The sequence below is a fragment of the Otolemur garnettii genome, unplaced genomic scaffold (genome assembly GCF_000181295.1).
Source record: "Otolemur garnettii isolate 467f Iridium unplaced genomic scaffold, OtoGar3 scaffold00004, whole genome shotgun sequence".
Lineage (NCBI taxonomy): Eukaryota > Metazoa > Chordata > Mammalia > Primates > Galagidae > Otolemur > Otolemur garnettii.
This window is the reverse complement of record NW_003852399.1, coordinates 44,834,018-44,859,551: the sequence shown is the minus strand read 5'-3', so window position 1 is coordinate 44,859,551 and position 25,534 is coordinate 44,834,018. Positions and strand designations below refer to the sequence as shown.

Genomic DNA, 25,534 nt, shown 5'->3' with positions numbered 1-25,534 from the left:
CTGCCACCACATGGGGTAGCCCTGGGAAACTAGCAACTACCAAGGATGGTGCCAAAGGTGAAAAAGAAAACATGAAAAAGTAAAAACACAGTATTTAAACATAATTTTCCAACAGCCAGCATATTGCGAGAACTTGTCAGATCTCTGCGCCCCTTTCCCCTGAAATGTGCAGTGAAACGTGTGAACAAAGTCAAGCCTACTGGCTCCCAGGTAGGCGCAGCCGGGTTCTCAGCTCCTAGGAGGCTTCAGGGCGAAGGCTCCACACTACTTGGACTGTACTATCAGGCCCCCAAAATCGGGGGGAGCCGCCAGGGAAGGACTGATTTCCATTTCAAACTGCATCGTGGTACTTTGTACTTCAGCACCATTGGCCGATCAATATTTAATGCTTGGAGATTCTGACTCTGCGGGAGTCATGTCAGGGGACCTTGGGAGCCAATCTGCTTGAGCTTCTGAGTGATAATTATTCATGGGCTCCTGCCTCTTGCTCTTTCTCTAGCTCGGTCCCACTCTGCAGACTCAGTGCCTTATTCAGTCTTCTCTCTCGCTCTCTCCGCTGCTGTAGCCGGACCCTTCGCCTTCGCCACCGCTCAGCATCTGCACATCCCTACAATGGCTAAAACAGCAATGGGTAAGGCATCGCGCCCGTTCTCTGTTGGCTCTACCTGGAGCCCACCTCTCACCTTTTCTCTTAGAGCTTTGAGGACATTTTGAGATATTTTAGAAAGATAAAGACGTTAATGGTAACGCAGGACCAGAAAGGACCGAGGCAGGTCTGGGGGACGTGGGAGGGCAGAAAGGGGGATCCTTGGAAATCTAAAGCAAAGAATTTCTTTTAAAAGATAGAAGCAGGTAAGTTGCCCTGCCGTGGGTAGGAAATTTGTTCTGCTTTTATATTTTAAATGAGGTCTCAATCGTGACGGGAGGAAGCTACCTTAACTATTTGCCTCACATGGGGTTAAGGGACATTTTAAAAAGTGCTTTTCTAACGACCTTTATTTCTTCTCTAGTTTTAAAAGAAAATGGGGAAGGGGGTGGGAAAGATTGAGAGAAAGGAAAAAGAAAAATGCAAAGTCAAAGCGGTCCCATCTAGCTGTTTGAAAGATGGGTGGAGACGGTGCGGGGGTTGGGGGGAAGAGCCAGGCACATTTTATGGTATTGTCTGGTCGGAGAAACCGCTAGTCCTGGACCCGGTGCGGGGAGGTAAAGCGGGGGGAAGGGGGAGGGGGAGGAGTCGGACCTCTGCTCCTTTGTTTTAGGGAAAGGGAGGGGAAGGAGAGAGGAAGTCGCGGAGGGCGTGGAGGGCGCGGGTGGGCAGCTGCAGGGGCGGGGAAGCGCGCGATGGGGAGGGGTGGAGGGACAGCGGCTGCGAAGGCGCTGGGGTGGGGTTTCTTTGTGTGCGGACCGGCGGTCCCGGGGGAGGCACCTGCCGCGCTGGGCTCACAATGCGGACAGCCCCACCCTGTGCGGAACCGCGCCGCGCCGCCCCACCCCGCGCCCAGTACTGCATCTTCTGGAGAAATGGGGTCGGGTGAGGAGCACAGGCTGACACCCAGGGGCCCAGCCCTGCAGGGAGAGCAGCGCCACACCCCGCGCTGCGTGCTCCGGACTCGCGGCCTCGGCTTCCTGGAGAGACCTGTCCACTGACCCCGCCCTCCCCACCCCGGCCTCATTGTTCTGTTTAGAGAGAGGTGGGGAAAGTGGGTTAACATTTTTCTTTTCAGAACTACATAACGTAGGATGCTTAGACATAGACGCAGATAAAGGCGTCTTTGAACTAACTCCTTGATCGCTTGAGGGAAAAGCTTCTGAAACTCAGATATGTGTATGTACATAATAATATAGATAAAGACGTGTAATGTAAAGCGAAAGGAGGTCACGGTTTTAAGTTGAGCCACGTGAAATGCCCGTATTGACAATATCATAGGCTTAACCTATGTTAAGGTTGGAGAGACAGAGAGACCGGACAAGGTCCCTGGTTCAGGGCCTTCAGCCCACCTAGTGCTTCATGGTTCCAGCTCTGGGTTGCCCTGGGGTGGACAGACAGGGAGGGGCCTGAAATCCAGTGGCAGCTGGCCGCACCTCTGCCCGGATCCGGCTGCAGTATGCAGAGAAGAGGGCGAAAGGGCTCTATCTGGACGGCTCCGCCCTGCCCCACCCTCCCTGCAGAGCTGGAGAGACCACCGGCTCCGGGGCTGGCCGAGACGGCGGGGTACGGGAGGGGCTGTTGAGTGGTCTGCGGTCCTTGAATCTCTTTCCCAGCAGTCCAGAACCGCCCTCGTACCCTCCATGTGCGCAGACACCCAGCGTGTCTCTCAGTCCTGGCGCTGAGCCCCTCCCAGACAAGTGTGTGGCTCTGCAGAAAAGCCGGCTGGGGTCCCACCCGTCAGCACAAAGGCGCTGCCCCACCCTGCCCAGCCTGGAGACCGCAGAGGTGACCCCTTCCCTGGGGTTCGAGAAAGGCTGTCTCTTCTCGCCCACCCACGGCCCGCGGAGCTCAGGGCTATTTTTCCCCAACCCAAGCCCACCACCCACCCTCTGTTCTCCCTGATTCCCCAGAATGGAGACTCTGCGGAGGGTCTCTCTTAGAGGGACCCCTTCTTCTCCAGCTGGGCGCGGCTTGGCCCCACCCCTCCTAGCTGGGCTCAGAGCCGCGAGCTGCTGGCCGGATGGGGGCGCACGTGGCGACTGGGCTCATGGAGCGCAGCCAGCCCTGCAGAGCCCAGCGCCGCGCCCTGCGCTCATCGCCCTGGAGCTGGGCACTGGCCCCCGCGGGTGCAGCCGGGGAGACTGGTTTCTGCGCAGTGTCCTGAGCTACCCCCACTTCCCACAATTCGCCGCTAACCCGCAAGTCCAGAAGGCTTTTCAGGATGGGAGCGGGGGCGATTTCGCTTGGCCCTCTGCAACCCTACCAAAAGGTTCCTGCTGAGGAAGGGCAGCTACGAACTCATCGTCATTAGTATTATCATTTCGAATCATTATTTAATGACTCAGTGGCCTCATGTGTTCTCATTTTTTCAGAAGGGACGTGCACTGCTTTGGTTAAGGATTAACTCGTATTCCACTCGCTTTTCTTTCTCCTAATTCCCCTCATCCCCTGCCCCACAAAAAAGGAAATTTTGTCTCTGGCTGTTCATTTAAATTATAAAGCAAATATATTTCGCTTCCTGTGGGGATTGTGTGTGTTCATGTGACTGGGATACATATGCAGGTACTTGCTAAGGTCAGTGTGTGTGCCAATGATTGCTGGAAAATTCTCCAAGAAAAAAAAAAGGTAGCTGCAGTGGGTGAAAATCTACACGTATAATTGAGATGTTATGATCTTCAGCATCAAGTTGTATCTATAAACATAGGGATCATGGACAAAATTGTAACTGTTGTTTTCCCCGAAACTGTTCTTCCAACTGCTGATTCTTGATATCCATCTAAATTCTACACAGAAACCTTGGCTGTGAAATGGTAGCCGCAATCCCTACAGAATCCCACCCTAACTATGACAAATGCCAGGATCCTTCCTGGCCACAATTAAACTGCATTTGCAAATCATGAAAAGAAACATTGGCTCTGCAATATTAAAATATCAGTTTTTTTAAGCCTTCCAATTGCAAACTATAATCAATTAATCATTGGGGTGGGTGCTTTTTTCCCTGATTCATTAAAGACTGACTGTATCCAGCGTGATTGTGCTAGGTGCATATGGTAGTCCCCATTCTCTCCTCTGATGAAGTGGGCTCCTTCTAAAGGGATATGTAAATAACTAGAAGGGAAAAACTGGGGATTTGTTCAGGATTTCAGGATAAAACTTAAAGAGGCATAGCAGTCGCAGTTCACCAATTAGTCTCATGCTCTTAGTTCCAGCAGGTGAACAAGCAGAGCTGCAGTAAATGCTGCGCCCAGTGTAACAGAAAGCTAGCGCGGGAGTATCAATTACTAGACTCGGTGGTGTTTGTGTATGCGTGTTAAAATTGCCTAAAAGAAAGTATATTTTAAGAGGATAATTAAGATTTATAATAGAAAAATCTAGAACACTGTTAAATCAAAATTCACAATGGCTTTGTGATCTGACCTACAGAGTTGTAGTAAATTATTCTGTTCTAAGGGAGAAAGGAGGGTTTTTGTTTGTTTGTTTTTAGAGCTGTTGCTTCATTGATATTTAGGAAGGTTTTATTTGTTGCATTAAAATTTTTTAATTGCTAATCAATGAATTGTGGATTAAGCATTTGATCATGTGGCATAATATAATACGACTTCCATCAAATTACTCACGCCCAGGTATAAAAAATGCCACCAGAGGCTACATTTTACTCAGATTTTTAAAATGTGCTCTCAGAAAGCCATAAAGCTGATTCATACAATAAACTCATTTTCCTTCTTATAAGTTAGGATCAATAGTTACATGAGTCTGTGAAAATCTGGTAACAGCTATCAAGAAAAAAAATTTAAGTTGAATTTGTACAACTAGAAATGAAATATGAACTAATTACATATTGAAGATTTTGTCATTGATAAGTCCAGACTCTCTTTAGAAAAATTTCTGACTTATCAATCACCATTATTTTTTACTCCATTTGAGTAAGATGGATTATATGATATGTTCTTGCCACCCTAGTGGCTAACTGCTCAGGTAAGGCTGAATGAAGCTGACCGCAGAGCAAAATTCTGGCCCTGGGCGTGGCCACCCCAAGCTATTGGTAGCTAACCCCAGCTCACACCAATTTCCTTTTCGGTCATGGAAAAACACACATTATTCTATTGCTACAAGATCTGTTACTTTATATGAGATGTTCAAAAAATAGCCAGACAAAAAGAAAATACCGACTTAGCCAGTGACCCAGATGTTTCCAGAACCTTGGCCGGTTCTCTTTCCTGGTCCTCTCACTTGGAATATCTTGGAGTCTGCATTAACTTTTTACCCCACTAGAGGGCGATCAAGTTCTCTAAAGAAGTAGATGATTGCTTGAAGCCTAGTTCCAAATATTAGCTTTTTAATAAAATCTGTTTTTTAATCTGGAACATTCAACTGTTTATTCAATAAGTTAATGCTATGCTTTACCTTAGTAGACTAAAAGAGTTTATGCATTTTTTTCAAGGAGACAAGATGACATGAGTGGTCATAATCTGGAAGGCCCTGATTAATTATTTCCCTTAATGATTTCACTTTTCCGTTTCATTACATTGTCATTATAATATCATTTATATTACTTCTGGGGGTTTTCAGTGGACAAATGGTTGAAAAATCTCAGTAGCAACAGTAAAATTATTTAGGAATAGAACTTTTTAATGTTTAAATGAAGGAATAAGTTAAACAAAAACACTGTTTACTTATTTGCAATATGCCCCCATGGTGAGGACACCCCTGAGTATCAGAGTCCCCACCTGCAGAGAACCTGCAGGTTAGTAGGTAGAACAGGCAGATGGAATGTGATATTGAGGAGCCGTACCAAAAACTGACAGTTACTACTTTTACCATCTTCTAAGTCTATTTTTCTTTTCCACTTAAAGAAACAACTTCCTTTATAAACCAAATCCAATGTGACTTTAAACATTTTTGTCAGCTTTAAGCAACTACTGAACATCTTCCTGTAATAGTTACATTAATTTAGTAGAAAATCCATGTTAATTTTAATGAAGTAAGAAGAAACAGATACGCGTAAACTAATTTTTAGGATTATCTAAAGTGGATTTGTTTCGTGTTTGGTTGGAGAATTCTTTTTCTCTTATATTTTATGTAACTATAATCCATCTGTCAAATATTTAATAATGCCATGTTACTGTGAATTATCTGTGATTTTCATTCAAATGCAAACTTTGATTCAAAAACTCTCAGATGTTTGTCCATATATATAAGATCAGTTGTTATATATATGGCCTGCTATTATATATGTGGACTTCTCATAATAACACTCCGGTACTGTGTCTTAACATCTTTAAAGCTACGGCAATCTTTACAAAATATTTCACTTCCAAACTCATACACTTAGGGAACGTTTTTCCTGTGGGAATTATGTGTTCTGCACCATCACTCTCCCTTAATTGGATTTTCAAAATTATATTCAAATTTCAGAACTCAGCAGAAGACCTTCAAGAGAAATGTGAAAAAATGAGAATTTGACTCTGTCTGAGATGTGTGCATATATGTGTGACTATCTAAGAAGAAATAAGGATGATAAATCAATAATGCCAGCTTCCTGTCCCTAATAAACAATATACAGAACAAAAAGGTCAACTTAGAACCTTTGGATGTCAGATAATATGCAGAAGTTTGTAACCGCATTTACCATACAGCTAATTCACCACAATTACTCCACATACTGAGGAAATTAAAACAGGATTATTGTCTCAATATATCCTATACTTACTACTTACCACATTATTTTAACAGAGTATGTCTTCCTGGATACCACATGAGAAAATTGTTAAGAATCTATTGAGTATATAGCTCTGTATTTGAAAACAGATTATGTGTGGTTTTTCTCATTATATAAGCTAATAAATAAGCTCATTTATTTAATTCTAGATTTCTAAGAAAGTCAACCTAGAGAAAAAAAAAAAAATAGATCTCCAAGAACTAACATGGAAGATATCATATCCGTTCTCCCAAGCAGTGAGTGGCTGACCATGCAAACATTACTTTTCTGGAAATTTTGTCTTGCAAAAATGATATTATACATGAAATGTCTCAAATTAGACATACAATATTTTCCCAGTCAGGCACTAAAAACATATAAACATATCCCAAATAAAACTGACCACAGAGTTGGTAGAATATACTGTTACTCCACATGAGGTTAGATTGAATCCCAAGGTTGGCCATTCCTTTGTTGGTGGTGGTGTTATTTTTAACTGTTCATTTTGAAGGCTTTCAAAACAGAAGAAAACAAGACATACTCAGATAGTGTACAAAGTGGTGTGTACTTTAAACGTTTAGTCCTGGCAGTTTAGTGTGGCCGTGTGTGTAGTCTTATGTAGAGATGACAAAAATCTAAAGATGAAGGCCTTGAACCAAAAACTCTTCCTAACAACCTCCTATATTCAACCATTTTCCTACAATGTGCTTTCTTTCAACAGTCATTTTTGTTTTATGACACAGATTCTCCATGAGAGGTGACTTTTGTTGATTGATTGTGATCCTTTTAGGGCACACACATCACTGTGTTAAGCACTTTACACATTTAACTATGTTAATCACGTAATAATCCTAAGAAGTAGGTTCTATTACAGATGAGGAAACCGAGACACAGAAAGATGAAGGGACTTAGTCAAGGCCACACAGTCACATCCAGAATTTGGACCCAAGCCATCTGCCTACAGAATCTGTATCTTTAACCAATTCCTGCTAGTCTTATAGGTACTTCTTGTCAAAAGTGCTTCCATGGTGAAGGTCAAATTTGCATACCACCAGGTCTCTGGCATTGTCCTTTCCGGATACAGACTCCATTTAAAGAGAAAATATCCTCAAAGTGATGACTAGTTTTAATAGCTAACCTGGGGCTTATTAAAATAATCGCCATGATTCAGGCTTTGGAGGAAAGAGAGCTATAAAACCTCCGGGGTTGTAATAATGAAATGCCTGGCAGGCTCTGTGTAGCAGCAACTTCTGGTGCCAACAGGCTATGCTGACCAGTTCTGGGAAAAAAAAAAAAAAAGACTTAATCTGATCAGCCTCTTCATAGTTAACACATTTCAAAATGATCTTTAACTCCTCCCAGATAACCTAGATCCTTAATTTTAATATTTTGTTCTATAAAATAAATTCAACGCTAACAAAGAAAGAAATACAGCTTAGGCATCCACCTTTAATATAACTATGAAATATTACTTTCAGATTCTCTTCATCTTATTCAAAAGCAGGCAGAAAGGAGAGATCTGTGGGAAGACGGAATCCCTCGTGAAACATTTTTAATTATCTTTTAATAAAGGAATCGGGCCCTGTCATTTGTCAAGGAGACATTTGCAGTAGTAAAACCTGTGTTTATAATAACCATTTTTATTAGTCATGATTAAAGATAACACTCTGTGTACATTTGTTCTCACAAAACACTTTTATGTGAATGTAAAGGTTAATTAATGCATTTCGGCAATCATTTTACGAGTCATGTGGAAATACAGCTTCTCTAGGAATTGTACTTAAGAGAAGGAGCCACACATTATGCTGTAAAACCATAAGAAAAACATTCTCAGCTGCTTCTCACTTGTAACGTTGTTGACCTCCAGAGGAAAATATTTAACACTCTGAAAAATTATAAGTTTCAAGATTTATTTTTATGACAAGAAATAGATAACTACAGTTCTCTCGTATTGCACATTATAAAGAATTTATTTTTATGGAGCAAAAAGATTGCCTAGGACTGATTTTTTTTTTTTTGAACCAAGATTGTAAAGCAATGCCTGCGAGAATGCCCATTTTGCAGTTATTCTTCTGGAATGATAGTATATTGGTTGCTGCAGTCTGTACATTACCCACTAGTACAAGTACTTAGCGTACCAATACAGCATCGATAACATGAATCTGTTAATTTTTTAGTCGGGTATCATGATATCAGGGTAAAGGAATTGAACGCAGTTCAATTAGTTCAACCTAGTCCCACAAATACTTTTACAAGAAGAGTGTTTTAAGATGTAAATTAAATTTTTATTAGCATTCTACTCCCTCTTTTGAAAGATTTCTTTTCCTATGAAATGCAGCTGTAAAGTTTAATTTCTGTTTAACAAAACTGCTCACAGTAAACCTCATAATAGTTTTCCACTTTGGGCTTTCTAGTGAGTAGCAACCTAACGCATGTGGAAAAAAAAAGAATTTATAATACACTGACTGTTACAAAAGTGAAACCAGAAAATGCCATCAAGATAGCACAGTCACCACTTCCAGGCTAACAGGAAGGGGCACATCTCAGGGGTGAACGAGGTGCTGTGAAGAGCCAGTCACGGCAGCCTGTCTTGGAACCCTGCTTCAGAACATAATTATCCCTACTACTGTGGAGTTCTTTCTTAGTTCCAACACAAATATCTATTGTTATTTAAGTATGACAGCTTTATCTAACACATACCAGTGAGCCTACTTCTCATAATATTTGTTCAAACATGTAAAAAATTACTCAAATCAATTACAGTCTTCTGATGACAACAGATTACATAATCCTGCACTCCTGTCACTTTAAAAATTATCTTTTCATTCTATTTCCCACAGACTTTTCCCTTTGACTCTAAAAACAAAAAAAAAACAAATAAGCATAGAAGACTCAAACATGTTCAAAAGAAAGAATAAATAAAATGTTCAAAAGAAAACTTAGTGTGATCAGTTATACATCATATGGGGCCTGTGTTTAGAGAACATTCACCTGCTTTCTCCTTTTTAATATTATTTAATCCCTGTGAGGTGGGCATAGTATGTGAATTACTTTATTTAAAAATGAGTGACTATTAAGTCATAATTTTACTCAAATTAAGTTTATACATGGTAAGCTAAGCTTCAGAACCAAGGTCAGAACACAGGTCTAGTATATATATTACTATTATATATTAACATTATTATGTATTGATGTATATTACATATAGTTATATCTAATATGCAAAATATGTCTTATATATAATAAGCTTGCATTTTTTTAAATTTTTTTATAGAGACAGAGTCTCACTATGTTGACCTCAGTAGAGTGCTGTGATGTCACAGCTCACAGCAACCTTCAACTCCTGGGCTTAGGCGATTCTCTTGCCTCAGCCTCCTGAGTAGCTGGGACTACAGGTGCCCACCACAATGCCTGGCTATGTTTTTTTGTTGCAGTTTGGCTATGGCCGGGTTTGAACCCACCACCTTCAGCGCCCTACTCACTGAGCCATAGGCGCTGCCCTCTGAGATTGCATATATTATTTATACGATAACAAAGAAATATTATATATCATATTATCTCTTACACACACACAATAACGTTTAGCACCCACTCCACGGTCCTGTAACCAAACAGGCACAGTGAGGAAAGCCACATACTAAGCATATTTGTTTCCAGTCCAAAGTAAGTAATAGTTAACGTCACTAACTAAAGTAAATCACATTTGAGCACCAACTCTGTTCTGAAGCCAACGCTAGCGTGTACATGTAAGCAAACATGGTCCTCACCCTGGTAAATTTAATCTTTGGAATAAGATAAGATTCTATACATACAAAAAAATTGAATAGCAATACATGGTGATGTATAAGTCGTTCACCACTTTAACAATTTTATCATACTGCCCCACATTATTACAAGACAGTACCTCATACTATACTAATAACATCGATTAGGAAAAATAGTAAAATCCACCAAAAGGCTGCAAAATGTAAAGATTGAACTGATCTCCGTATCAGCCAATTGGGCCAGAGAATTCTTTAGTGAAAATGCTTCTCAAATTTTATGGAGCCACAGCACTACTTGAGGAAGTAGGACCCACCCCAGAGGTTGTCATCCCAGGGCTCTGAAATGGCCCGTGAATTTGCGTTCCTAACAAGCTCCCCGGGTGGGGCTGATGCAGCCGCAGGGCTGCAGAGCCACACATGGAGCAAACCTAACTGCGCTAACCCGAGGTGCCCAGAGCAGCCGCCCTCTGGCTTCTGGGTAAGAGTGATCTCCTGTAACTCTGCAGTATAGGCTGAAGAGGAAGCCCCCAGCTCTGCCCTTCTGCACCAGGGCTGCTGAGGCTGCATTGAAGAAGCCCAGGAGCATGATTCCAAAGTCCTGTGTTGTAGCCTTGACTCTCACTAACTGACCTGGGTCGGGTCAACTTTCCTCTCTACTCCCCTAATTCAGCACCTGTAAAATAGCAACACTAACTGCCTTGTTCACGTCAGACTCAAGGAAACAATGTGAAAGTGATACTATCTTCCAAGTATTTCATGCGTAAGTGCAAAGGGTTGATTGTCATCAGACATGGTCACTGTGGTTATTTTATTTGGGAAATACTAATGTGAATGCATTTAAAATAAGGAGTACAGTAAGAATCTGAGCCATTCGCTTTTTGAAACATATTTCCCAAATAATAAAAAGTGAAACAAAATGTTGGTGGACAACAGTTTCTCAGACAACAGTTTCTGACATTTTGTAGGGCTTATGATTAGAACCCACCTGGTTGGCCATTTGTAGGTAGATAAAATTTAAGATTGTTTCTTAAACAGGTCCTTCTTTCTAAGGAAGATTCTTCTTCATGAATGAAGGTTGCCTCAGAAGATGCAACTGACTCACCCAAAGTTTTACTGCAGTCATTCCACCCTGCCTTTCCCCCACCCCCTGCTTTAAGGTTCAGGTGGTGGCAACCACCAAGCTTAGAGAATCTCCAGGAACAGGGAACCCCAGCAAGTAGACACAGAAGACATGAGAGGATTGACAAGCCAGAAGTCAGACTCTCAGTACTCAGACTCTACCTCTTCTAAGACTGTATAAGAAGGCCCTGCCTGGACAAAGCAGCCCATGCCCAGATGGTCACACATGTTAAAGGTCAGATTAAAGCTGTCTTCAGAAGTTAAAACAGAAAGGTGGGTCCCGGCAGCAGTAGCTCACACCTGTAATCCTAACACTCTAAGAGGCCGAGCTGGGAGATGGCTTGAGCTCAGGCGTTCAAGACCAGCCTGAGAAAAAGTAAGACCCTATCGCTACTAGAAATAGGAAAACTAGATGGTACTGTGGCACATACCTGTAGACCCAGCTACTTGGGAGGCTGAAGCAGGAGGATCACTTGAGTCCAGGAGTTTGAGGTTGCTGTAAGCAAGGCTGATGCCACAACACTCTAACCTGGACAACAGAACAAGACTCTGTCTCAAAAAAATAATAAATAATAAAATGTAAAATCTTTTGAAGAGCAGGTAAAGAGGGGGAATTATACACGCTTGCACGTGCATGCACACACACACACACACACACCCAGTCTCACCCTTTCTCACCATTTTACTAAGCCTTTGGTGTCATCCACACCCCTGATCACCTAACTTGCAGTCTTTCACCTTCACCTCCTCAGGCTCCTCCCTTCCTCGAACCTTCCTGCTCTCCTACTTCCAATCTCAACACCCTTTCTTCAGCTGGAGCTTTTCTTTCAGGGATACCTCCTCCAGTTCCTCTCCTATCTGGATCAATTGAGGATTCATGGGGGAGCACCACAAAGACACTGGAGTCTAACAGTGCAGAGTATTTCTTAGATGGCTGTGGTGGGGGAAAGGATAGGATTAGAATTAGCAGGTGCTGGCTCGGCGCCTGTGGCTCAAGTGGCTAAGGCGCCAGCCACATACACCTAAGGTGGCGGGTTCGAATCCAGCCCGGGCCCACCAAACAACAATGAAGGCTGCAACCAAAAAAATAGCCAAGCATTGTGGCGAGTGCCTGTGGTCCCAGCTACTTGGGAGGCGGAGGCAGGAGACTCGCTTGAGCCCAGGAGTTGGAGGTTACTGTGAGCTGTGATGCCACAGGACTCTACCCAGGGGGACAGTTTGAGGCTCTGTCTCAAAAAAAAAAAAAAAAAAAAAAGAATTAGCAGGTGCATAAAGGGTAGCATTAGAATACATGTGCCTAGAATTTAGCACATGTATTATTCCAAGTACGTGAAAGCAACACTGTTTTAATCAAGTGTTTCAGGTACCAATCAATAATCTGTTATTGCTATTTCAAAAATCTATAAGGTATGAGCAGAATGCAATTACTGGAACAACAAAGTTATCTTGAGAAATCAAATTAGCATTTATCTGGCATCTCAGTTTATAAAAGCTTAAGGGAGGATTAACTAACTGCCCATATAAAGGCATTTTAAACATTTTGTTTTACCTCCAAAACATCAATTTATATAAATGTATGGCATATGAGCTAGGAGTTATATTTATGACATAACTTCAGACATAGTAAAAAAAAATGTTCTTATATTTACAAGTACAGTATAATGCTTTTTCAGATTACTGTTGATAGTCATTGACATATAAAAATGCTCAGTATTTTTTCACATTTATAAGCCATAAAATACAGATCATAAATACACTTTTACTTTCTCATAAACATGGAATAAGGCCTGAAGAAGAGCTCCATAAGAAAAATACCATTATGATTTAAATCCTTGCAAGGTCATAATATATTACATTGGATAGGAGAAATCAACTTTGAAAAAATATATAGACATTTCCCTTCATTACAAAAAATATCTCATGAGGTTCTCAAATGCTGAGCCAAAGCACAAAGGTAGAGAAAAGAATTGCACCTTTTCTAAACCAAAGGCAAAAAGTTTAATAGTAGAACAAATAAAAGAAAAGGGATTCAGTATTTAGGATGAAAAGGGATTTTAAGTTCAGGACCAACATTGAAGACAAACTGAATTAAGCAGCTTTGAAAAAACTGGATTCTGTTTGTTAAAATTTTTCTGAGTATATTTTTTAAACAAGAGCATACACCAGTGCAATCTGCACTGTTCATGAATTGTGGCAAGCCGTATTACAACTTTTTCAAGAAAGGAAAGGCCAAAAAAAGTCACTTGGAAGAAAATAACAGGAAAGAAAAATATTTGAAGCCAAAAATAGGTCTTACATGAAGTGTGGAGAAAAGTAGAATTTTCCCTAATAATTTAACAATTTGGAATGTAAGACATGAGTTGATGTATGAAGCATTTGTCACAATATATATAATACTTACATCTATGTGTACTATATCAGGATCTATTAAGAAATACCAAGAGTAAGAAAAAAATAAGTTGGCAAGCAGAAATATAAAGAGTAAATTTTCCTTTTCTTTAAAATAAAATGTCATAAAGTAATTTGTTTAAGGAAAGGTAGGTAAAGAAAGCCCCTGTTGCAAAAAAAAAAAAAAAAAGAAATCGCAAAAGGATGTATCTGCATGTAATGGGAAAGTTCTTTCATTTAAAGATAAAATTTCTTAAATTTATGGAATCACAGGAGTCCAGGGCTTAGAGAAACCAATTACAGATGGGAAAATCTGTACAGTCCAGAAAAGTCAACTGACTTACTCAAGATCATAAAATAAAAAATCTGAAATTCTGGCATGATATTAAAGATCATTTAATCCAAGCACTATCTGATGTTTCTTTTTTTACCTGGAACATGAGATTAATCCAGATTTGTGTTCACATTCAAGAGCATGGTTTCACATGCAAGAGTCTCAACACATTCCATAATTTTGTAAAGTAAAAGGAAAAATGCCATTTTTCATGAATATTTTATAACTATAGAAATTCTGGAAGTACGGCTTGGTGCCTGTAGCTCAAGTGACTAAGGCACCAGCCACATACACCTAAGGCGGTGGGTTCAAATCCAGCCAAAAAATAGCTGGGCATTGTGGCAGGCGCCTGTGTCCCAGCTACTTGGGAGGCTGAGGCAGGAGACTCACTTGAGCCCAGGAGTTGGAGGTTGCTGTGAGCTGTGATGCCACAGCACTCTACCCAGGGTGACAGCTTGAGGATCTGTCTCAAAAAAAAAAAAAAAAGAAATTCTGAAAGTAATAAAGAATAATACATACATTATACTGGTCGGGAGAAACAGCTACAAGTACGAGGCTTTTGGATACATCACAAGGACTTTATATAATTGAGACGCTGGTCCTCACGTGCAGGGGAGTTTCCTTCCCAAAAGGGATTGGAAAACGGGACCCCCTTTGGAAGTCTGCTCTCTGGGGCTCTGAGAGAGGAGGTTAGAGAATGCAGGGGTCTTGGGAAAGGAAAAATCCTTGCCAAAAAGCAAAAGATTTTTTTATTATTTGACATTTATTATTGTATACAAGCAGATTTAGAAACAGGAGATATAGTCAAATATCAAATAAAAATACTGATTTTAAATAAATAGCCTACCATCCCTCCACCTATCACCTCTATTTCCATACTTCCATTTTCCATTTCGTCTCTGCTACTACCTACGTCACCCGAGGGATGGGAAGATGTCTGGAGAAATAAAGGTTCTCAGGTCTAATTTCTTCATCCGTTAAATGAGAATCACTAGATGATTCTGTCATTCCCTCTGAGCCTAAGATGCATTGGCTACTGATTCTAATTGCATTAGTCAAAATGCAAACTTACTAATCATCTAAGCTTATCTGTACTGATGAACTTGAAGTCTCTTTCGAGAGAGAATCCTTACATCCCAGTTCAAGTCAGCCAAGTCTCATCAAAGGGCAAAAACAAACAAAAAAGGCAACAACCAAAGAAAACAAAAAATCTTCATAAGGTCTTTCCTCAAGTATGAACAAACTCTCCCGACGGTGCTGGAATCCTTGTTCTTATTCCGTAGAGTAAGTGTACTGTGAAATCCACCTGCCAAAGAACATTTTTAAATCTTTCCAGTTTTTCTTGTGCTATGTAATCACTCATTTCCAATAAATCAAAATCAATTTTCAATGGCTTCATCTTTTCTGTGGCCACTTGCTTCATTACAGCTAAAGACAAAGCAGTATTTTGCCATGGAAAGAATAATAACTTAACAAAACTCCATTTATCACAGCATGAGAAGTTTTGTGCCACAGAAAATAACCATTTTTTTCTTAAAATTTTTGACATTTATTTTTTCTAGTTTTATTAAGGGATAATGGAGAAATAAGAATTAGACATATATATTTATGGTATACAATGTAGTGTTTTTATTTGTGTATACATGGTAAATGAGTGAATAAAGTTCATGAACATGTCCGTCACCTCACATGCTTCTTTCTTTTTGTGTTGGGAACATTTAACATCTGCTCTTTTAGCAATCTTCAAGTACACATTATAATTAACTACAGTCACCAAGCTTTACAGTAGATCTCCTGAACGTAATTGGAGACTTTGTATCCTGTCTGATATTTCCCCACGCTCCCACTTCCCACCTCAGCTCTTGGCAAGCAGCCTTCTACTCTCTGCTTCTATGAATTGCAATTTCTTAGTAAGATCATGCAGTTTTTATCTTTCTCTACCTGGTTTCCTTTACTTAACATAATGTCTTCCAGGTTCATCCATCTTGTCACAATGACAGGACTTCCTTTTCAGGGCTGAATAGTATTCCGTTGTGTATGGTACCATATTTTCCTTATCCAGTCTCCATTGGTAGACACTTGGTTTGATTCCATATTTCAGCTATTGTGAATAATGCTTCAGTGAACGTGGCAGTGGAGGGATCTTCTGATTCCATCTCCTTTAAATATATACCCAGCAGCAGGATTGCTGGTAGTTCTAGTTTTAATTTTTCGAGAAACTTCCACACTGCTTTCCATCATGGCTATTCTAATTCACATTCCACTGGCAGTGAAGGAGGGTTTTCTTTTCCCCACATTCTCATTAACTTATCTCGCGCCTCTTTGAGAACAGTCATTCTGACACAGATGAGGTGTTATCTCATTGTGGGTTTTACCTGCTCTTCTCCGATGATTAGTGATGTTGAACATTTTTTCAGATGCCTGGGGGACATTTGTATGTCTTCCTCAGAGAACTGTTTATCCAGGAGCAAATGATCATTTCTTGGAGCAGCTTTTATTTCAAAACATCCAGAAGCAACAAGAAAATTTGGGAAATGTATCCTAGACTAAGTGTTGTCTGTTATAGTGTGACACTGTTTGTAATATAAACTAGATGGCACAAAACTGAGGAGAATGCAAAGGCTTCAGACAGATTAGTTACTCACTCTGTATATTCCTTTAGGTTCTTTGCAGAAAAGTATACTAATTAAAGTTCTAGGATATGATTTGATGAAACCTATTTCAGAAAATGAGTCTTTACGCGGCAAAGCTGGAGGAAATAGTATTTGAATTCCAAAACGAGAAAGCAATTGTGTGTCCCATCTAGGTTAACCCGAAGTATTTCTTTCATGCTATTTAGCTGCCTCTAAACTGGAAGCTTGAAGATAATCACACCGCAAAAGCAACAGTGAGATGCCTCTCACTGCCAGAGGTATTCGAAAATAAAATCACCGCATTACGTGTAATCTCAGGTCGTTATAAATCTTGACAGTATTTATATGTTCTATTCAAAATACATGTGTATGTGGGGGGGTGTCTTCTTTCTGTTTTCTTTCACATACGGTGACCCTAGCACATATTACTTAAGTAAGGTTAGCCAAGTCCTGGGACTGGTTTTCATTCAGGCAGAAAAATCTCAGCTGACTGGTTTTTGTTCACTGCAGCAGTTACATAAGCATTTAATGCATGGTTTTTGAATGAGTGACTAAAATAAAACACTAATGAATGTGCCTTGAAAACCCAAATTTTAGGACACTGTTGAGTAAATGCTACATACTGTGCGTTTTACAAAGTTCCATTGAAGGAGAATCTGATATTCTTTTTAGGTTTATAGAAGCAAGCAAAATGCTGGCTCCTAGGTGGGTTTTTGTGACCTTTGCCTGAAATAGCTGTCTTTATTAATTATTTATATGTCATTCATTTCCTAAGAAAACATTTAGGAGACGGCTATGAGCACAATGTGTACACTACCCAGGTAAGAGTTCTATTTAGTGGAACCTTGATAAATAATATTTGTCAATATTACCAAATTGAAATACTGCATTCATTTCTTCCACAGTTAATGTTAATAACTATTATATATAGCATGGATTTTATCAGACACACTCAACTCTTCAAATGCATTGAAACTTCATTCTAGTCTGAGGAAATAGACGTTTTCATGCCAACTCTTCAAGAAATACACTTTGAACTTTTAGCAAGTTTTCAGATTGATCGATGAATTAAATCAGATATAACTGATTGGGCTTAAGCAAAAATTGCTGCCTGATTAATCTGATTCTGTTTCTTCCCAAAGTTAATAAATCAACATTTTCCATTACCTGAAGATAGTCAACCCTTCCCATGGTGATAAACAGATTTCCTTTGAGTTCATTAAGTCTTTATCCTCAGTATCCAATCCATTAATTAATTTAAGAGAAAAAGTCACCTGTCCGTGAACTGAGATAAAGTCACTCAAATCTTATAGGAGTGGCTTAGCGCCTGTGGCTCAAGTGGCTAGGGCTCCAGCCACATACACCTAAGGTGGCAGGTTGGAATCCAGCCCGGACCCGCCAAACAACAATGATGGCTGCAACCAGGAAATGGCCAGGCATTGTGGTGGGTGCCTGTGGTCCCAGCTACTTGGGAGGCAGAAGCAGGAGACTCACTTGAGCCCAGGAGTTGGAGGTTGCTGTGAGCTGTAATGCCACGACACTCTACCCAGGGGGATAGCTTGAGGCTCTGTCTCAAAAAAAAAGAAAATAAAGTCTTATAGGAGTAATGGACTTTATCTCAGTTCATGGACAGGTGATTTTTATGTGTGTGTCTGTGTGTACCGCGTTTCCCCGAAAATAAGACACTGTCTTATATTTATTTTTTCTCAAGAAGACAGAGTAGGGCTTATTTTCAGGGGATGTCTTCCTCTCCATGCCAAAATGTATGGCATAGCTATACAGATATGCTGCATAGCCATGCCCACCACTAGGTCTTATTATCAGGGTAGGGCTTATATTTAACAAATGCATAGAAATCCTGCTTGGGCTTATTTGGGGGGGTAGGTCTTATGTTCTGGGGAAACACAGTACATGTGTGTATATTTATATACACTATGTATAGCGACTATATAGATACAGATATACACACATATAGCACTGTGATAATAGGTCTTGCATTTTCCACTTTAGAAGTTTTCTGTTTCACTGAGAACATAGTAGGCAATCCATCCTGTATGAAGTCTTAAATACAAAATCACAGTCAGAATAAACTCAAATCCATGTGAAACAGAACCCAAGGCTTACCATTGGTAACCAAAACATCTGTGATTCTAAACATTAACCCCATAATCCAGTTATCATTCTATATAGAAAATGTGGGGTTTGCTGAATTAAAAATGGGTGCAAAATATTTTTCTACTCTTCACTTAAGAATTAAAAATTAATGGGAGTAAATTCCAATTACTTGGGTGCCACATTTTGGAGAAGCAATTCAGAGAATGTCATGGAAGCCTCAAATAGCTGCTCTGAAGCATCCTGGCTCAGAAGTCTGCAGGCACGGGAAAAGCATCTCCTAGCCAAAGGAACGGACTCTCTCTTTTTAACTCTGGCTTCGTTTCATGCAAGTCCCAACCCATCTAGCTATCACTTTAGGATTATGACTACTCCCTGGTAGTATCCAGGAGCATAAGGGGGGTGGGGGGAACCCTCCATACTCAAAATTAGATTTAGTCATAAAATCTTGACACATAAACAGAATAAAATGCTTCTGTTACTTCCTTAAACCACAGTGTGGTTTGGTCTCCCTCAAAGACTACAAGAATTTCATTCATCAGAGGAAAGAAAAGATGAGAGCCTGCCTGGTGGAGTAAAGCCCTCATTAAACACAGCAGGGGTTTTAGCTGGAATCAAAAGTAAGGAGAGGTCCCAGGTTGTTAGAATTTACTGCTTCTATTGCAGTTTTGATCACAGGGACTGATTCATGTCATCCAATTTCTTTTTCTTGTCACTATTGCTGGTGCCAAGAATCTATCAACTTGAAATTTAAGAGCCTGGTATGTTTCTGGATAAGTCAGTGATGGGTTGTACTGCTCTGACCTTCTTAAGCGTCTCTTTATTTGATTTGATATCTATTCCTACAGAAAAAATATAATGCTTTGCTGATCAAAATATTAATCTTTCACAACCTCCCTGGCTTAGGGAGACCATAATTCTTGTAGGGAGAGATGGGTAAAATGTGAACTGGATCTAATTTTATTCTAAATCAATTAGCATTACATCATCATAGCAGAAATATCAAAAGATTACCTCATCTCATCTTCTGGGATGTTAAAACTGGTTTTTAAAATCTTGAGTTGTTTATTTTTCTTTTTAAATATCACATCTTCAATTACATATTCATCAGCCAAAATATTTTTATGCTCCAACTTGAGCCAATATTGTCTGTAGGAAGGGTTTTAAATAAAATCATTTTAATCTATTTCATAGACCTCCTAAAAGTATTTCTTATTTGAATGATATATATGACTTTTTAAAAAATAATCTGACCTTGGGCTATAGGGCCTCAAAGCAAACAAACTACCAAAGACACACACACAAACACACATGCACACACACAGTATGATCAGAATCTAATTAATATGAGCATCAGGGGCTTAATTTGTGAAATGGAAAAAGAAAAAGAAACCAGGGTGATGCCTGTAGCTCAAAGGAGAAGGGCCCCTGCCCTATATGCGGAGGTGGTGGGTTCAAGCCCAGCCCTGGGCCAAAAAAACTTCAAAAAAAAAAAAAAAAAAAGAAAGAAGAAGAAGAAACCAATAGAAGCTGCAAGGTAGCTGATTCCTACCTAATGGGAGGAAGAGAGAGAGGAAAACAGAACTAGAGGAGCAGCAGTGTTTAATAATTGTAAGTGCAAGACTCCTGTCTCCCTAGGACCCATTAGTAGAGAACCTTGGCTTCCCTTTGTCTGCTATCCTTTTGAGTCCTAGCACTAGCTATGAGGACTGCTAGGGCAGCAGGGTCCATAGCTATCCTCAGCTGGAAATGGCAGATCTTTTTTCTGACGGCAAGAAGTGGTTTCTGTCTCAGTTGTATAAATTGTTAAGCTTCAAACAAAGGACTTGTGTCCTTTCTATCTATCAGAAACCACGCAAATCTAATTGCTGTAAAATGAAGGGCAAGAGACCTCTATTCTTCATTCTGTAACATCGGATTCTATCCTTTTCTCTCTCCCCAAATACCTTTTGAAAGACGAAGTGTAGATTCAATGTATGATTGCAGGAAAAACAAGAGAAAGGGGGGAAAAGGAAAAGAGGATGTGCTAACAAACTCTGGGAATTCTTCAGCAGGGCTGTCCTAAACCCCAGGCCATGGCCAGCCATCTGTCCCTCTGCATGACTGTCTCATTACAGTCCTCAAGAATACCCATGTGTCAGAACTCAGACTAATACCCCACTCAGAGATTATGACACATTTTCTCCCAAAGTAGTAAATAAATGGCAGTTCCAAAGTGTTCTTTACTATCTTTTACACAATAACAGGAAGTCTAATATATATATCCCTTCCATTTTTATATTTAGCATTAGCCAAAACTAAGGAGTCAAATAAAATTTTCCCAGGATGAATAAACACAAGAAATTTTTATGGTACTCTACTCCCAGTTTTAAGCTAAATAACAACAAAATGATGACAACGATCGTATTAATGATTGTTCCCATACAAGCCAAATGAAGTGGAAAATTGAAAATTTTTAAACCACTTATTTTTGATTGTTTCAACTTTTCAAAAATAATGAGGTATACAGTATTGTCAAATAGTATATATTATTTTCTTCTTGGAAAGAGATATAAGTTAAAGGAGTACTTGAAAGTTTGAGCAAAGAGCTCCAAGTTTATGACACACATTTAGAAGAATGGAGCGTATACAAGTTATCGATTTTATCATTTACCAAGTACAGAAATCATTCTTTTGGGGGTTTTGTTTGTTTGTTTGTTTTGTTTTGTTTTGTTTTTTGGGCCAGGGCTGGGTTTGAACCTGCTACCTCCAGCATATGGGGCCAGCGCCCTACTCCTTTGAGCCACAGGCACCACCCTCATTCTGCTGTTTTAATCTCTCCCCAAATCGAATCTGATTATTAAATCTTTACTACCAGTTGTATTATTCTCCTCAACCACTTCTTGCTCCCAAAGGGGGGGGAACACTCCCCAGGTTTACACGCAAACACAAAGAAAGCAAAATTCTGGAAATTGCCTGCCAAAGTCATTCTTGAGATATTCAAATAACTAATGCAATTTTTTTCTCAATTATCTGGATAATTATTACAACTCTCCATTGACCTGACAGTTATGATATGAATATACAAGCATATTTTTAGTCATAGAATAAGGATATACATACTGAGAGTTCCTTTTGAGAAACCATTCCTGAGGTTTCTGGCCATCTCCGTATCAATATTTGTTATCCAAGCATAAACCACATATCAAGAACGCCACATTTTCTATAAAACTCTACACTTATCTATTGCCATGTAGTCAATGACTCACATGTGGGAATTGGTTAAAGAGCAAATTCCAAAGAAAAACAGGAAGTGAAAAATGTTTGTTTAAAATGATTATTTTAAAAATCAATAATAATGCACATTATTTTCTTGTTAGAAACAACATCTAGGCAGTGAAGATGTGTCTAAAATAACCGAGCAAACTCACAGTGGGTAAATACTGTTAAGAGCAAAGCACGTGGAGTCAGACAGACCTGCATTCAAACTAGGCTCACACTCGGTGATCCATGGGACCTTGAGCAAGTTACTCCACCTCTCTGAGTTTATTTCTTCATCTTTAAATTTTGACTAATTATAGTATCTTTCTCATAGTATTGTTGAGATGATTAAATAAGAAAATGCAAGCAAATAAGGTTAGCACATTTTTGTGCTCAACAAGTAGCAGCTGTTACCATTCTGCATGGTTCATTGTAGCCATTTGGGAAACTGGCAAAGAAACAATTAGTATTTATACATCATTAGGTTAAGTGAGTATAGCTATAGAATCATTATACTTCCCGGGAGTTGAATTTTAAATGAGTTCACTAAAGAAATGCACTTAATTACAAACATTAATAGTTAATAGCAAACGCAATTGACTGTTTAAAAAAAGATATGGAATTACCTGTCACCTCCCGCATTTTTAAAAACAGGCATACAACTCTACTTGGTGTTGGGGTGTAGTGAAAAGGTTAATAGACACCGTACTCTAAAAACCAATAAAGAAAATGTTTGTCAATTCAAAGTATGGACTAGCAATAATGAAATCTTATTAGCATTTTCTCCTACCCCTTCCCATTGGCTTGGGATTCTTTTAATGTTAATAAAAAAAATATTTACCCAAGTTATTTATATTTCATTGCTTCAACCTACACATTATTTTCTGCAAATCTAGTTACTGCACTGGCCTCAGCTTTAGTGATGCATTTTCTGGAAAGCTTCCCTTGGCCACTGATCCCCAAGGATTTGTCACTCTTTTCTCTGCACTCTTAGAGAGACTTGTCCCCAGATTCCATCATTTGGAGATGGAATCCAATCATTGGAATGATTCCATCATCCCATCATCATTGCCCATGAATTCTTCTTTCATTAAATATCTGGCATCTTCCTTTTATTCCCCTTTGCACCACCTAAACCATATCATGTCACCTGCTGAACATTATTCTCTTATGTCTTAAGCATGCCTCCTGGTGACATGTCTTTCCCACATAAAATAGCCAGAACAATCTTTCTAAAATGAGACGTTTATGAGGTACGCCCCCTTTCAAAGTGTTCAGTGGCTCCATATTGCTAGGATGATCATAGTAGCCAAATCAAAATACTTTTGACAGTGAAAGGAACTGTTATTAACAAAGCATAAACCAGAAGTGTGTAGGCAAACCAGCTAACCAATTCATGGCCACCTCTGTGCTTCCCAAACTCTCAAAGAAATATTCCAAATTCTGGACTCAAAACTGAACTCTTAAGCCTAATTTTTGTTTTAAGGTTTACATGTTTAAAATTCATGATATTTTGACATTCTAGCACAGAGTATATCCCGGTTTTAATGCAAACAGCATTTACAATCACAAACTTTTTTACAGGAGCAAAAATTCAAAATATCGGCTCGGCGCCTGTGGCTCAAGTCGCTAAGGCACCAGCCACATACACCTAAGGTGGCGGGTTCGAATCCCCAGCCCGGGCCCGCCAAACAACAATGATGGCTGCAACCAAAAAATGGCCGGGCGTTGTAGCGAGTGCATATAGTCCCAGCTACTTGGGAGGGTGAGGCAGGAGACTTGCTTGAGCCCAGGAGTTGGAGGTTGCTGTGAGCTGTGATGCCATGGCACTCTACCCAGGGGGATAGCTTGAGGCTCCATCTAAAAAGAAATAAAAAATTCAAAATATCTCACCCAAATCTTGGAGCAAAATTAACCCACTCCCACCCCCACCCCACTCACCCTGGCAAGGCTTCCTATCAGGACCGGACTCCTTAAAGCTCAATTGCAGGGTGTGCTGTGGAAAGGCTGCCCCCTGGAGTACAGAGAATGCCATTGGCCAAGACCACTAAGTAAAGGATGCTCCCTGGAGGGAAGTCAGCATTCCTGATGTGAACTCACTGCCCGACCCATAAAAGCCCCCCAGGCCACTTTCTTTACTACCCTTAGGCTTTATGGTTCTTTTAAACTTCTAATACAAACCATACCATCATTTGACAATTTTCCCATTGTGTATCTGTATTTATCCACTTTTCTGTCATATAATCCACCTCCTTGATTTGAAAGCTCCTTGAGAATGGGGTGCTTTTACATCTTTTTGTAATTCCATAATGCTTCACGGAAACTGCAGCTTATAGGTGATGAAGTTCAATTCCTTAATTGAGAAATTGATTTCAAATCAATGCACAAGACATCCAGCAACTATTTACTGAGCAGTCATTTCCTATTCCATCCAGAACTAAGCTATTATTTTACAAATGAGTAATGTAATATTTGCTTTCAAAGAGCTTACAATTTAGTTTTTAAAAATCATACATCAAAACCAATAGCACAAGACCTTAAATAGTATATGATCAAGATTGCATAGAAACGCCTAGTAAGGGTAGTAAGAGATAGGAGTGGTTAGCCCCCTAAGAGGCAGAGGCACTGAGAAGGGGAAATCTGAATTAAGACTCAAGTTTTAGGAAGAATTTAGATGAACAAAGAGGACCAGGAAGAGCAATGCCCCCGGGAAAAGACTGGGCCAGTGCCGCAAGTGGAGCGGAAACCTTCCTTCACAGCGGAGCGTGCCTTTGCTGCAGGGAAACCTGGAGCACAACTGGGACTGGACTGTGGTTGCGCCTGGTTTTAAGGTGCTCCCTAGGATTGGGGAACCTATATCAATGAGAATCTATGCAGTGGCTGCCACCGGGCTCACACGATATAGTCATAGCCTTTGACAAAAGTAATGATCAAGATAAGGGCGCTATATAAAAAAATCACCCACAGGAGTCAACTGGGTGTTGGCCCCAGACCACCTGCAACAGGAAAGAAAAAAATTTGTTTTGAGTTTTAATAAAATGAAAATATTTTTTCTTGATCACCAAAATTGTATTTAACAAACTTTATAAACGGATTCCCTTTCATAATTTTATACCAATGATTATACAACTGGATGAATACCCATCATTCAGTTCATCAGTTATTAAATATTTATTAAATACCGAGATATGTCTAACAGCATGATAGATTCAGATATACAAATACTAATGGGACATAACTTTTTGTCTTTGTGAAATATTTTATCCTCATAGCCCTATTAGGTAGAAAGTACATTTATTTTGTTGGTTTAACACATATAAAGCAATTGGATCTAGACACATTAATAATTTAAAACAGTTACTTAAATTTCTATGCTTTATGTCTTACAGAAATTCATATAAATCCTATTATTCTAATTTTAAATTTAGGGTTTATCTCTACTATATTAAAAATTAATATTAACTATCAAACTTTATTTCTGTATTTTAGAAAGTAGAATAATTCCTGGGCAATAAGAAACCGCTGGCTTCTGCTCTGGCATAGTGTTATCTGGGAGATCAATCTGCAGTGTGGAAATGTTCTTTTTTTTTTTTTTTT

The 25,534-nt window shown here is 39.7% G+C and overlaps 1 protein-coding gene across 3 annotated transcripts in view; it reads left to right on the top strand.

The window, feature by feature from the left end:
• The first annotated feature begins 230 nt into the window (after positions 1–230).
• The window catches only part of STMN2 (stathmin 2), a 58,679-nt gene continuing 33,375 nt past the window's right edge, over positions 231–25,534 (top strand). Inside the window, exons 1-2 of one of the 3 annotated variants that reach the window (XM_023517741.1) lie at positions 538–631; positions 1,767–1,768. Coding sequence is in view for 1 of the 3 variants with exons in the window: in XM_003782536.2 (XP_003782584.1) it covers positions 613–631 (19 nt within the window). In the remaining 2 variants the exon portion in view is untranslated. Of the gene's footprint in view, positions 632–1,151; positions 1,204–1,766; positions 1,769–25,534 lie in introns of those variants that run through there. The other 2 variants (XM_003782536.2, XM_023517736.1) reach the window with 2 other exon arrangements.